The sequence below is a fragment of the Peromyscus eremicus genome, chromosome 1, assembly GCF_949786415.1.
Source record: "Peromyscus eremicus chromosome 1, PerEre_H2_v1, whole genome shotgun sequence".
NCBI classification, from domain to species: Eukaryota; Metazoa; Chordata; class Mammalia; order Rodentia; family Cricetidae; genus Peromyscus; species Peromyscus eremicus.
In genome coordinates, this window is record NC_081416.1 from 55,562,951 (window position 1) to 55,577,339 (window position 14,389).

The window sequence follows — 14,389 nt, forward strand, 5'->3', positions numbered from 1 at the left end:
GCCAGGCCTGGCCTTCCGGCAGACACTCCACCACAACCCTCGGGGGTTGGCCGAGGCAGCTGGAATGCGGGAGCCCTGACTTCCCCGAGAGAACAAAGTTTTCCTTGGGGCCCTACGGGTTTGCCACACCCCGGCCAGAGGCCGCTTTGCAGACTAGGCCTCTGCCGACTCAGCCTGAGCGCGCTCCCTCGCCGCTAGCCCTCCTTTCCCCTCCCCCCGGCGGCGGCGGTTGGTCGCGCGCCTCCGTGCCTTTTCCACCCCCTCCGATAACCAGCGGGCTGCAGGCCCTCTGGGATTGGCTGCGTCAAAGGGCATCTTCTCTCAACCTCTTTGATTGGCTGCTGCAGGCGCGGGATGCAGTCTCCAATTGGCTAGGTTAGAGCGCCTGCGCGGCGGGGTTCTCGGTCGCCAGCCATTCCTGTGGAGGACTGCGGGTCGTTCGGACGTTTTGCCTGTCGCTGTAGGAGAGATCCCGTCTCTCCGGGAAGGCGGCTACGGCGGCAAAATGAAGATCTTTGTGGGCAATGTCGATGGGGCGGATACGACGCCGGAGGAGCTGGCAGCCCTCTTCGCGCCCTACGGCACGGTCATGAGCTGCGCCGTCATGAAACAGTTTGCCTTCGTGCACATGCGCGAGAGCGCTGGCGCGGTGCGCGCCATCGAGGCCCTGCATGGCCATGAGCTGCGTCCAGGTCGCGCGCTCGTGGTGGAGATGTCGCGCCCAAGGCCCTTGAACACTTGGAAGATTTTCGTGGGCAATGTGTCGGCTGCATGCACAAGCCAGGAATTGCGCAGCCTCTTCGAGCGCCGTGGACGCGTCATCGAGTGTGACGTGGTAAAAGGTAACGCGGGAGCGCGCTCGGGGGAGGGGACGCGCGGTGCACCCAGCCTATTAGCCACGCCCCTTACCCGGGGGTTGGTCCTTGCGGTTGGGAATGGTGGGGACGTGCGCGGGAGCGGGGCCTGAGGTGTTGGGGGCGAGCCGGGTAGAGCCACCCTCCCCTGCGGTCCAGGCAGCATTCATCAAGTGGGAGGAGTCGGCTTGGGCGGGTGCAGTGGCCACTGCGAGCCGGAGCCACGGGGGCTGGGGACGCGCCAGAGATTTGCGAATGTACCGGGTTGGGGCGGGGGTGCATTTTCCTGGTTGCAAGGGCCTGGTACCAAACTGAAATTGGGAAGTGACGGGCACCAACCGGACCATGGAGCGGGGAAGATTTCGCCACTTCCCCACTTACTCTCCACACATCGGTCAGATCAAGGGAAGAGGGAAAAAAGGTGGAGGTTAAAGCCCCAAGGCCTTCCTGGGGTTCCCTCCTGACGAATGCTCCCAAGCGGAAGGTAACGGGGCCCTTGGTCGTTTCTGGGGTTGCAATCTTTGTTAGCATTGTCTGTCATGGATCTGCTTGTACCAGAAGGGCCTTTTCCAAACCCATTTGGCCTTTCACTATTTGGTGGGTTAGCCTTGGCAGTTTTGTGCTTTCCAATTCTCGGGTTCCTCCCCACCCCTCCGCTTTGTGTTCAGTTTTACGTCTTATCTGCTGGAAAGCCCTAATTTTGTTTATTTTTGCATGTGGAAGTGGGCTTGTGTTATGAAGCCTTCGCCCCAGATAGCCTTTACTTGCCAAATTGGTGCCTCGGGGCACATCTGTTTTATAAGCTTGGTGAGATTGCAAAGGGGTATACTCTGGCTTTGGGAGACGTCGAGAGGCGTGTGGGGTCTCTTGTTAAACTTGATATAAACATCATTTACTCAGTAGTCTTGCTTGAATAATACTTAGGACAGCTCCCTAGTTTTCATTTTCTCTGAGGAAATGTGTCTTTTTGAGACACATTTTAGGGTCTTATTACCGCTTATCTCCTAAATGCTGTTCTTTTTTGGTTGGCAAGATTTGATGGGACAACCCAGGCCAGTGTCTATTTCTCTGATCGGAGTTAACTTTGCCCTGTCATTTTCAACAGTGCAACCTGGGAGTGATGTCCTGTTCATGTCTTACTTCTGTTGGATTCATGTCTGCTCATGCCCTGTGGGAAATTTTGAGGACAGGAAATAAATGCGGGTGTAGATGCTTGCTCATTCTCATCAAATAGTTCATTTGCTATCCAGGAAAGTCACACGTTTTGGGCCATTTCTTGTCTTTTCTGTAATGGGGGCGTGTTTAAAGGGTCATAGGGTGTGCATTATTAGGAACACAATTTTTATTCTGCATTGATACTGCATTCTATTTCTCAACTCAGGTTATATCTGGAATGAGACTTACTTGCAGACTTTAAGCAGACTGTGGTGCATGGAGTTTTGCCTCTGTTTAGAGTAAAAGAGTGGAAAAGATCTCACTTTGGGTACTTGGCCAGCAAAAGGATGGGGTATATGAGTTTTTATGAGTTTTGTGTTTAATTTACCTGTCTAGTTTCTTCTGTAGTTTTTAGGTAGGCTGGCTGCTGGAGTGGAAACCTAGAATTCAGTACCTCAAGGGATAGTCTCCATTGGAATTCATATGGATCAATAAAATGGTAGGCCAGCAGTTGGCCTGACTTTGTTTGGGGCTGACAGTAAGCAGCAGTGAGGGTGGTGGTTGGTAATAACTTCACATACGATGTGAACTCTAGGCGGATTCCCTGTGAGAGTAAGTTTTGTGCATTTTTTTCTTTTGGAAACAAATATTTATAGCAGAACTACTCTAGGCTGATATAACACAGATTCTATATTTTGATAGAAAAGATTTGGTGAGGATCTGAACATACTTCCACTGATGCCATTCTCTTTTGGGATGAAAGCTTTTTAAAGTTGGGAGTGTACCAGAAGAGACTGGCTCTGTAAATACCTTACTCAATTTTGGGAGGGGAGGCTGAAGATGGACATTTGATTGAGCTGTCAAGTCTTTGAAAAGTACAAAAGCTTGATCTTACACAGAATGGCCAGCCCTGTTTTATTTCACAGGAAAAAAACAGTTGCTTGGTTACTTGAGCTTAGGTATGATTTGTAAAACAAAAATCCCCATAGCAACAATAACTATTCTCCACAGCTATATACTGTTGAATATTTAAAGATGAACAATTTCAGGAAGCATACAGGTTTCAAGGGAGGTCTGAATATCAGAAATACTTTTTTTGTTTTTGGTCAGCCATTCTTTCTGTATACAGCTTTGTAAATTCAGTTAAAAGTGTTTAGTTTTTGTTTGGGGAAAACTCATAGTTTCTAGTGTTCTCTTAGCTTTGGTGCTAGAGAGATTATGGTGCCATCGCGCCATAGAAGGTCCTGAAAACATCACTTGCTAATCACACCCATTCCCCCCCCCACCTCGTGCGCCCCGCCCCCTAGGGATTCTCTGTGTAGTCCTGGCTGCCCTGAAACTTGCTCTGTAGACTAGGCTGGCCTCAAACTCAGAGATCTGCCTGCCTCTGCTTCCAAGTGCTAGGACTAAAGGCGTGCGCCACCACCGCCTTGGCCCTACTTGCTAATCTTAAAGCAGTGGTTTCTTTGAAGTAGTTCACCAGGCAAGTGGCTCTTTGTCGTCCTAGTGGTGGTTGGGTTCTGAGAGTTTTTGACAGATCTGAGTTTGGCTGCGTACTGTGATGATGAAACTTAGCCCTGTGCAGTCTCATAAACTAGGTAACAGACTTCCTGGGCTTCTGCTAACTGAGGCACATCTTTACCATGCACATACACGCTCTTTTAGGTCTATTTTATGTGTATAAATGCCTGCATGTATGTAAGTGTGGTACATGCATGCCTAATGCTCACAGAAGTCAGAAGAGGTTATCTGATTGGTTGTGAGCCACAATGTGAGTGCTGGATACGGATTCTGGATTCTCTCCAAGAACTACTGGTCTTGTAGAGAATTCAGAATTCATCTCTCCAGTCCCTGTCCCTTTTTTGAGACAGTGTTTTATACAGCCCAAAGCTGGTTTTGAATTTGCGAAGCAGCTGAGAATGGCCTTGAAGTCCTGATCTCAATTACCTCTACCTCCTACAAGCTATTATTGTAGGTATGTATTGCGATGCCCACCTCACACTTCCAAGATTAGACTGAGACATTTCCTGATAAAAGCTGACTGTATTTGTATCAGAGGCCTTCCTTTATTATGGCTCATTTGAAAGTGCTGTTCCTTTTTCCTTCCTTTCGCCTCCTTTTCCGTCCTCCTCCCCTTGCCTTCCCTTTTTTGTGGTATGGGGGGGCGGGTCAAACTGAGGTCCTTATACTTGCTATGCATACACCATCACTGTGCTACATCCCAGTTCTTAAGTCTTTTTTTGTTGAGTTGTTTTCAAGACAGGGTGTCACTATGTAGCACTGAGTGTCCTGAAACTCACTATGTATACCAGGCTGGCCTCGAACTCACAGAGATCCACCGAAGTGCTGGGACTAAAGGTTCACCACTACCACTCCCTGCTCCTTGCCAGTTCTTAAACCTCAATTTTCTGATTTGCCACTTAATTTAAGCTTTTTTTTTGTTTGTTTAAGACAGGGCCTCACTGAGTAATCTAGGTTGGCCTCCAACCTCTGGTCCTCCTTACCTTTCCTCCGAATTGCTAGGATTACAGGGCTGCTATCACATGCTGGGCAGCACTTCATTTTTTTAAACTCAAAACCATGTGTAAGGTGTAGATGATGGGAGATCTAATTTCTCTTGTAAACCCATTGAAATTTTTGTTACATGTTTTTCCTAGCTCATTTTTGAATAGAATGATAAGGAAATGGGTGGGTGGTCATGGTGGTGCGTGCCTTTATTAATTTACTTATTTAACATTTATTTTTTGGGTGCTGGAGAGATGGCTCAGAGGTTAAGAGCCCTGGCAGCTCTTCTAGAAGGTCTGAGTTCAATTCCCAGCACCCACATGGTAGCTTACGACCATCTGTGATGAAATCTGGTGCACTCTTCTGGCATGCAGGCGTATATGCAGGCAGAACACTGTAATAAATAAATTAAAAAAAAAGATTTATTTATTTTTTTTAAATTATGTGTATACATGGAGTCTAGAACTAGAGGACATTGGATCCCCTGGAGCTGAAGTTACAGGGAGTTGTGAACCACTTGATATAGATGAACAGAACATGCTCCTAACCACTGAGCCATCTCTTTGGTTCCCATTGTGTGCCTTTAATTCCAACATTTTGCGAGTCAGGCAGGCAGGTCTCTATGAGTTGGAGGCTAGTCTGGTCTATGCCAGCCAGGGTTTCATAGTGAGGGAACAAAGTTCAAGAAAACAGCAAGGTTTCTTTGTCATTCAGGGTGTTTGATTGTCTCTTTTCACCTCACCTTCCTGCTCCATCTACCTTTAAGCTCCAGCTAATCTTGATGTTTTCATTTGGAGTGGGTGTTTCTGCCTGCCATTGCAATTTCCTGGTACTCTTGTCATTCCTGAGGTGAGTTCAGCCTCCCCCCCCCCCCTTTGGCAGTGTCTTTGTAGCTCTTGTTGGCCTCTAATTCATCTGTGTGTCTCACCTCCTGAGTGCTGGGGTTGTAGGCAAGCTTTACCACATCTGATCTCTGATCTCTCTGTTTTTAAAAGATATCTTAGACTACAACTGCTTTTTTTTTTCAAGACAGGGTTTCTCTGTGTAGTTTTGGTGCCTATCCTGGAACTCGCTCTGTAGACCAGGCTGGCCTGGAAACTCAGAGATATACCTGGCTCTGCCTCCCAAGTGCTGGGATTAAAGGCGTGTGCCACCACTACCTGGCCACAACTGCTATTTTTAGCTGATTCATCCCAAAATGGAGATCAGGAATCAAAGGACAAATCAAATACCCTGTGGCTAGGTGCAAAGGAACATTTAGCCTTTCATAATTGTTAAAAAAGAAGTCAGTTTTTGACTATGGGGTTATTAAAGACTAGCATTTGTTAAACTAGGAGCATCAAGCTTGGTGTTCATCTTGTTCTTAAAAATTAAGCCTGGCATAATGGTGCACACCTTTAATCTCAGTACTCAGGAGGCAGAGGCAGGGGGAATCTCTGAGTTGGAGACAACCTGGTCTACATAGTGTGTTCCAAGACAGCCAGAGCTACACAGTGAGACCCTGTCTCGAACCCCCCTCCACAAAAAAGTATTATTTTATGTGTATGAATGTTTTGCCTGCATATATGTGTCTACGCAGCTCAGAAGAGGGTGTGGGATTCTTTGGAGCTGGAGTTATAGACAGGTGGTTGTGGCTACCCATGTGGGTGCTGGGAACCAAACCTGGATCCTCTAGGAACAAGTGCTCTTTACTGCTGATCCAGTTCTCTAGCTTCATTTTGTTCTTTTATTGTATAAAGCAGTTTTCAAGTTTATGTGGCATTATGTTTTATTATAGATGAAAAATAATATTTTCTAGGGAAATAAACCTCTGGTTAGTTTAGGTTTGAAGAATTGTCATAATTCTCCATTATCTACATCCATTTGCACCTCATAAGGCATTTCTGTCTTCTTACTTGAACCTCTAACTTGAGGTTGGTAGGGTAATTTTTCTAATGGGGAATAAATGGTAAGCTCTCTAGGATCACCTCATGAGTCAGTGATTGAATGGATCTAAGGCTGGGCCTTGAGTATAGTCCAGGATCCTTTACATTGTACTCCACTTGGCTTTTGCCTTTTGTTTCTTGGGAGGTGACTTGTTCTATAGGAACAATAGCTTAGATAAGGCATCTCAGAATGAAAGTCCTAAAAGTAGGACACTTGTTTGGAGGCCATTCACAATAATCTTTTATAAAAATAGAGCCTTAGTAATTCCATCCAGATAACTCTTCATTTCTTGAACTGATATGACAGAGATTGGGTCCTGGCTCTTGCGTTACTTAAAGTAGCCACAGGTCCAAAATGGAGTTAGGAGCAGAACTTTATTTCTCAAGGACAGGTTCCTTTCATTGTTCTTTATATCCTGCTGATGGCATTATTATGGTTTGTGGTATGGATATTATCAAGAATTTCTTCCCCTTTAAAGTTTTTCCCTGTGTTGTAGATGATTAGAGTTCTCAGATCAGTATCCTGCCTTAGAATTCCTCCCAACGCAACTTACTCAGGTTTTTAATGAGAGAGCCTAGGTTGGTGATATTGCTCAGTCATGAACTGGCATGTGAGAGGCCCTTCCTGTGTTCAGTCCCTGGCCCTGCTGCACTTCCCCCCCACCCCCATAAAAGCAAGTGCCCCTTAAGGGTAAACCTGAAAAATAAGTAAGCAGTTTTTTAAGGGGAAGGTATTCTTCTGTCCCTTAAAGAGGAAATAGCAGATGAAGCAATGTGGACTTAGATTCCATTCCCATATCTTATTGACATTCATAAGGTCTAGCTTTTGTCCAAGTTGATATTTTTAGTCATACTACATAGTCCTGTCCATGGACTTCTCAGGGATGAAACAAAGGGGCATGGAAGAGCTAGCTGGGGCTTTGGTCCTGGCATTAATACATTGGTTTACAGCAAGCCACATAGAAACTTTGAACATGTTTGCCTAAAAGGGAAGACGATGGTCCTTTTTCCTGTTGCCTCACAAGTTTGTTGAGAGGTCCTGTATGTGAAAGTGGATGTGAAAACTGGAAAGTAATATGAAAAGGGGCATGTTTCATAGGAGGAATTTTGTGAGTTCTTGCTTCTTGCAGTCACTCTGTTTTTCCTAATTGGACCTACACTGAGAATTGAGACATGCCAAAATGTGAGTGGTTGTTACTAGTGTTTTAAGGTCTTAGCTTTAGATGTGAGTGGTAAGAGATTATTAGATGTGCTTGAATTGAGAACACTGAGAAATTGAGTGATCTAGAAATGCTTTCTGTGTTTGCTTGTTGGTTTATGTTTATAGAGGCTGTGAAGATTTTTATCCTGTGTTGTAGTTCATCTCTGCTTTTCCTTTTCTCACAGAAAGTTAGTTGATTGAGGTGGCAGGGGTACAGGGAAGAAGGTCATAGTCAAAGGTGACTGCTTGAGACAGTCGAAAGCTTTGTTACACATCAGCCACATTTCATGGCATACTCACGTAGAGGAGGGTTTGGAGGCCTGGTTGTAGCTGGCAACAGCTGGGTGCTGTTGTGTGTCCAGTTTGGGACCCAACAGGTAGCATGCCCTGCCCCCCTAATTGCTAACCCTCTGTCTGCTGCTTTATCAGACTACGCGTTTGTTCACATGGAGAAGGAAGCAGATGCCAAAGCCGCCATCGCGCAGCTCAACGGCAAAGAAGTGAAGGGCAAGCGCATCAACGTGGAACTGTCAACCAAGGGGCAGAAGAAGGGGCCTGCCCTGGCTATCCAGTCTGGGGACAAGACCAAGAAACCAGGGGCTGGGGATACAGCATTCCCTGGAACTGGTGGCTTCTCTGCCACCTTCGACTACCAACAGGCTTTTGGCAACAGCACTGGTGGCTTTGATGGGCAAGCCCGTCAGCCCACACCGCCATTCTTTGGTCGCGACCGCAGCCCCCTGCGCCGTTCACCTCCTCGAGCCTCTTATGTGGCTCCTCTGACGGCCCAACCAGCCACCTACCGGGCCCAACCCTCAGTGTCGCTGGGAGCTGCCTATAGGGCCCAGCCTTCTGCCTCTTTGGGTGTTGGTTATCGGACTCAGCCCATGACAGCCCAGGCAGCCTCTTACCGTGCTCAGCCCTCTGTCTCCCTTGGGGCCCCATACAGGGGTCAGCTGGCTAGCCCTAGTTCCCAGTCTGCTGCAGCTTCCTCACTTGGCCCATATGCTGGAGCCCAGCCCTCAGCCTCAGCCCTTTCCACTTATGGGGGTCAGGCAGCCGCAGCTTCTTCGCTTAACTCCTATGGGGCTCAGGGATCCTCCCTCGCCTCCTATGGTAACCAGCCATCCTCTTATGGCGCCCAAGCTGCCTCTTCCTATGGAGTTCGTGCAGCAGCTTCTTCCTACAACACACAGGGAGCAGCTTCTTCCCTAGGTTCCTATGGGGCTCAGGCAGCCTCCTATGGTGCCCAGTCTGCAGCCACCTCACTAGCTTATGGAGCCCAGGCAGCCTCGTACAGTGCCCAGCCCTCAGCCTCTTACAGTGCCCAGTCTGCCCCATATGCTGCACAACAGGCTGCTTCCTATTCTTCCCAGCCTGCTGCTTATGTGGCACAGCCAGCCACAGCTGCTGCCTATGCTAGCCAGCCAGCTGCCTATGCTGCACAAGCCACTACCCCAATGGCTGGTTCCTACGGGGCTCAACCAGTTGTTCAGACCCAGCTGAATAGTTATGGGGCTCAAGCATCGATGGGCCTGTCAGGCTCATATGGAGCTCAGTCTGCTGCTGCGGCCACTGGGTCCTATGGTGCAGCAGCTGCCTATGGGGCTCAGCCTTCTGCCACCCTGGCAGCTCCTTACCGCACTCAGTCGTCAGCCTCATTGGCTGCTTCCTATGCTGCTCAGCAGCATCCCCAGGCTGCTGCCTCCTACCGTGGCCAGCCGGGCAGTGCCTACGATGGGACAGGCCAGCCGTCAGCAGCCTACCTGTCTATGTCCCAGGGGGCCGTTGCCAACGCCAACAGCACCCCGCCGCCCTATGAGCGTACCCGCCTCTCCCCACCCCGGGCCAGCTACGACGATCCCTACAAAAAGGCTGTCGCCATGTCGAAAAGGTACTGTATGCCCCCCCGCCTCAGCCCCCAGCTGGGGCTTAGGGCAAGGGGCTGAGGTTGGCATGGGAGGGAAACAGGAGCCATCGGCCCCTCCCTTGGTCTTACTTCTGTGGGCTGTCTAAGGTCATGAGGGTGAGTGTCTGAACGTTTCTGGCCATCAGGTTCAGGTGGAGCATAGTGCTCAGTCTGGGTTGATACTAACAACCTAGGGCCAGGAAACGTCACCATTCTAGGATAGCCTGTTGTGCCATTGGAGCCACTTTCTGCAGGATTGGCTCACAGCTTTTCCCACTGTCTGAAGGATCGTTAAGCCCATTCCCTTGTTGTCCTGGTTTTGGTGGGTAGATATGAAAGAGTAGTCATTTTGCCACTCACTGGCTGAAGGCAAGCTTATGAGGTGTGTTCACCCTGGGATGTTGGGGACCCTGCTTTTCGTCCGTCGTTCTGTTGATGAACCAAGGTCTTTTTGTACAGGGCCTATGAATGGGGATAGTTTGTTTGGGAATGTAGACCAAAATTCACCTTGACTAGTTTGGAAGGGAGAGCTTCAGCAGAGGGCTTGGTTTCCCGCTGACTTGAACCCAGGTTTGATTTCTTGGCCTGGATAGGATGATGAGCCTTCTGACAAGGAAACCAAACGGTTGGAGACAAATCTGATAACACCCTCCCTGTCCCCAGTGGCATCTCCCCTAGGCCCACCTGGAGCCCTCCCCTCAACTGTCTCATTCACCAACTGTCTTCTTCTCTCGACTAGGTATGGTTCCGACCGGCGTTTAGCCGAGCTCTCTGATTACCGCCGTTTATCAGAGTCGCAGCTTTCGTTCCGCCGCTCGCCGACAAAGTCCTCGCTGGATTACCGTCGCCTGCCCGATGCCCATTCCGATTACGCACGCTATTCGGGCTCCTATAATGATTACCTGCGGGCAGCTCAGATGCACTCTGGCTACCAGCGCCGCATGTAGGGCCATCCTGGGGATGGGGCACCACAGGAAGGGAGAGAGAGGAAGAGGTAGGGTAGGGTGCAGACCCAGGTTATCCCCACCCTGTCTCATACCTCTCCCGATAGTGGTTTTTCATCCCCTCCCTCTATCACGTGGGCCGTCCCCAGGAGAGGACCCTTTTGTGTTTGGCAGTGACCTGCTTTGTTTCTTTGCCTCAGCAGCACATCTTGCTACTGGCTTTAGATCTGCGGTTTTCCCTCGACCCTGCCATCTCCCCAGAATGGATATTTCTTTTATATTTTTATTTTTTTCCTGGCTCCCTTTTATTTTTCTGCGCGATACTTAAGGTTGTCTGGAGGGTGATACAACCTGCAGCTGAGGTCAGGCGGTGTGTTTTTCTTTTTAGATGTGAGGGAGGCCAGGAAAGGGTTACTTTAACCATTTCCTATGGGCCAAGCTATGCCAGCAGTCCAGGGGGCCGTGATTGTCCTCTGTAGAGACTGTTGAGACTGAGATCCTGTTGGGACGGACAGTCAGTTGGTATGTGTCCAAATCCCTGCTTACCATTGAAGTTTTAGCTGATGGTGACTGGCATAGTCCCAATTCCCTATCTCCCCAAGTAGGTGGTGTTAGAAACCTTAATTTTTTTCTCTTTTGTATGGACTACAAATAAAACTTGGGGCGATTTGTGGTTTGGAAACCTGGTTGTCATTGTCTTGATTGCACTCAGTGTCAGGTGAGCCAGTTTGACATCCAGGAAGACATGGCAGCTAGAAGAAAGGCAGCCTGAAGACCCAGAGTGGGCATGGAAACGTGCTTGAATGGGGGGATTAGAATGATTCCCTAGTATCCACTGGGAGTAAGCTCATTATTGTCTTAAATAGCATGCCATCCATCTTTAGAACTGGAGAGTTCAGACCAAGTGGTTGGACTTTGTAACCATCAGTTTCAGTTAATCACATCAAAATTTAGTAAACAATGCCCATTTTCCTCTGCTTATGTTTGACTAATGTCCAGGACTTTTTCCCAGCTCAGGAAAAAAACAAAAAGCAAAAACTATGGTCCAGCAGGGTGGTTCTGGTTGAGATCTGACTGGGATTGGGTAATGGGTTGCTGCAATGTTGACAAAGCTAATGAATCCAGGCAGTAGGCTTGAGTGAGTGTTGAGGCTGGGACCAGGGAAAGGAGCCATAGTGGGGTGGGGTGATGTCACTATCCGGTACTGCCCTGTGGTTGGAGAAATGAGGGGCAAGGAATATTTGAAGCATATGGGGCGTTCTGGCCAATCCTGGTACTTCACCTGTTGAACTTCACCACGGAGCATCCTTCCTGTGTCCTGCCAACCTCGGTCATCACAACACCTGAGACTCCTTTTCCCTATCTGCATCTATTATGGTTTTTAGATGTCTTCTTGCTGGGTTTATGTCTGAAGGTGTTATATTCCTGAGAAGGGGCTAGAATGCAGACAAATCAAGTAGGAATGCGGAGATTGGGGGAAGAATGGAAAATTTTTACACTTTTACTCTAGAGCTTGTCCGGGAGAGGGGGGAAGACCTGGGCAGTTAGAACCAGGGGTGAGGTGGAGGCTTGAACTTGATGGGTAGATGAAAGAAGACTGGTTAAGTGGAGTGATAACAGAAACCTGGTACTCCTTGGGAAAGGATGCTTTGGAGATATTGGGAGCCTGCTGGATCAAGATGACTTAGCAAAAGGAGGGTATGCGTGTGTTTGTGTGTGTGTGTGTGTGTGTGTGTGTGTGTATGTGTGTGTGACTGCAGCTGCCAAATAGATTGGGTGGGTTGTCTCTGCCTCCTTCATTGGCTTCATAGGAACTTGGCTGTGACAGTAGCTTGCCCCAAATGTCTTCTTCCTTCTGCCCATCATGTAAAAATGCCTCAAAAATCACAAGTTCTTATTTGTGCTAACTGAGATAACTCTCAGGAAGTATTGGGGTCATAGCTCTTTTATTTGCTTCTCTTTCTGCTCATCGCCTTGCCTTCAGATGCTTTGCTGCTCATTTTCATTCCTCTGCAGAACTGGGATAGAATGGGAAGATGGGTTTCTTAATACTTTTCTCTGTGATGGTAGAATGATCTGAGGGCTAAGTTACAAGCTCGGCGTGACTACTGTGGGGGATAGAGGGTTGAATATAGGGCTGGGATTATGGCCTATGTATTTGCAGTATTCCTTTGTCATTTTCCTTTTTCTCCAGTTCTTCTGCCACAGTCACAATTCCATGGTTCCTGCAAAAAACAAAAACAAATCCCAAACCCCTAAAAAACCAGCTTAATGTGTTCCCAGGGCCAGCGTTAATGATCTTTATTGCAGTCCAGACTCGTCAAAGTGATCTGGCGTATTGGATCAGTATAACTGTCAGCTATCTTTAGATCCTGATGCCTTGTTGCCTCAGCCCTCAGGGTTCTCATTCATGCCAGAAGGAGCTACAGAGCTAAATCATTTGTCATTTTCCTTTCTCTTGCAGATGGTTTAGAAACGTTTTCTTTTTATTTAAAATATTCATTTGTGTTAATTCTATAACCCACTCATACTTTGCTTTTTATATATTTCTGAGTTTCAAGTTCTTATAACTTGGGGAAAGTTGGGTTTGGTGAATGGGAGGACAGAACTGTAATGAGTGTTTGGGGGGGGGAAAGGATTTTCCTTATATCTTCAGAACATTCAGCTTCTACACATATCGCCTCTAGACCTTGGCCATTGGAGAAGTTGCGACAAGACTACTTAGATAGAGGCTTCTAGCCTTGTCAGCCTGTCCTCTTCTGAGGTTTGGCTTTTGATTTCTGTTGGGTGGCCTGAGACTCTATTTCTTAAAATAGAGGTAATGAGAGACTGTCAATGAGGAGTGTACTACTTTTCGGATCATATCTCTACTGCACACAACCCCCCTTGCCCTTGCATCCCCAATTAAGCTGTGTCACAGTCCTTTCACAGTCTGTTGATTTCCCAGACATTTTGTCCTATCAAGCCAAGTCAGTGGAAATAGAGTAGCATGAATGGGTAAAGTCATAATGAAAATACATTTACTGGATTTATGGACTAGTGTTATTTAATAGAAGTTTGGGTAATAGAGAAGATAAGATAGCACACAGAAAGCTAATATTTAAATTCTATTTTAAAAACGTGCTAAATTAAGACTTTCTTTTGAAAACCTAAAGTTGATTACAGGTCTACTTCTGAGTCATCTGAAATCTGTATTTAAAGTTTGAGACAGTAGTACTTGGGAGCTTAGTCTTGGATTGACTAGAGAGATCTCCACACTGGGAAGTGAACTGGGTACAGTTAATGAGCAAAGGGTAGATGGGGGAGGAGAAGAGAATGTGTCAGTGGCTAGAGAATACTTTTTTTTTGGAAATGGGATTTGATTTGAAAACTTGCTACTGAGAATTCTCCAGTAAGACTTGCCTCAGGTTTGAGTTTGAATCCTAGCTCTCTACCTCTTTGTGTGATAATTGAACATGTCAGTAAGTACTTATGCCTCAAATTTGTCACCCAGCAATTTTTTTTTCTTCCCCTTTTTAAATTTGAGACGGGGTGTCACTTGTAGCCCTGGCTGGCCTGGAACTCACAGTAGATCAGGCTGCCCTCAGTTCAGACTCAGCTGTTGGCCTGCCTCTGTTTCGTGAGTGCTGTATTAAAGCTGTAATGGAAGCACCACCATACTCGGCCTTTTCTTTCCTCTTTTTCCTCTTTATTTATTTATTTATTTTTTTTTGAGACAGGCTTTTACATGCCTGAGGTTGGTCTCCCAACTCCATATGCACCTGAGGATGGCCTTGAATTCATATCTTCCTGTCTTCACATCCCAAGTGCTACAGTTACTGACATGTACCACTGTGCCCAGTGTATATGATGCTTGGGATTTGAATGACTCCAGGGACTCTTTCATGCTAGGAAGC

At 47.4% G+C, this 14,389-nt stretch overlaps 1 protein-coding gene across 3 annotated transcripts in view; it reads left to right on the top strand.

The window, feature by feature from the left end:
- The first annotated feature begins 363 nt into the window (after window positions 1–363).
- LOC131911192 (RNA-binding protein 14) overlaps window positions 364–14,389 on the top strand; it is a 58,226-nt gene continuing 44,200 nt past the window's right edge. The window contains exons 1-3 of one of the 3 annotated variants that reach the window (XM_059263140.1): window positions 372–842; window positions 8,070–9,534; window positions 10,289–11,175. In XM_059263140.1, coding sequence (XP_059119123.1) covers window positions 506–842; window positions 8,070–9,534; window positions 10,289–10,496 — 2,010 coding nt within the window. In that variant the 5' untranslated portion in view covers window positions 372–505 and the 3' untranslated portion in view covers window positions 10,497–11,175. Of the gene's footprint in view, window positions 843–872; window positions 1,339–8,069; window positions 9,535–10,288; window positions 11,176–14,389 lie in introns of those variants that run through there. The other 2 variants (XM_059263147.1, XM_059263177.1) reach the window with 2 other exon arrangements.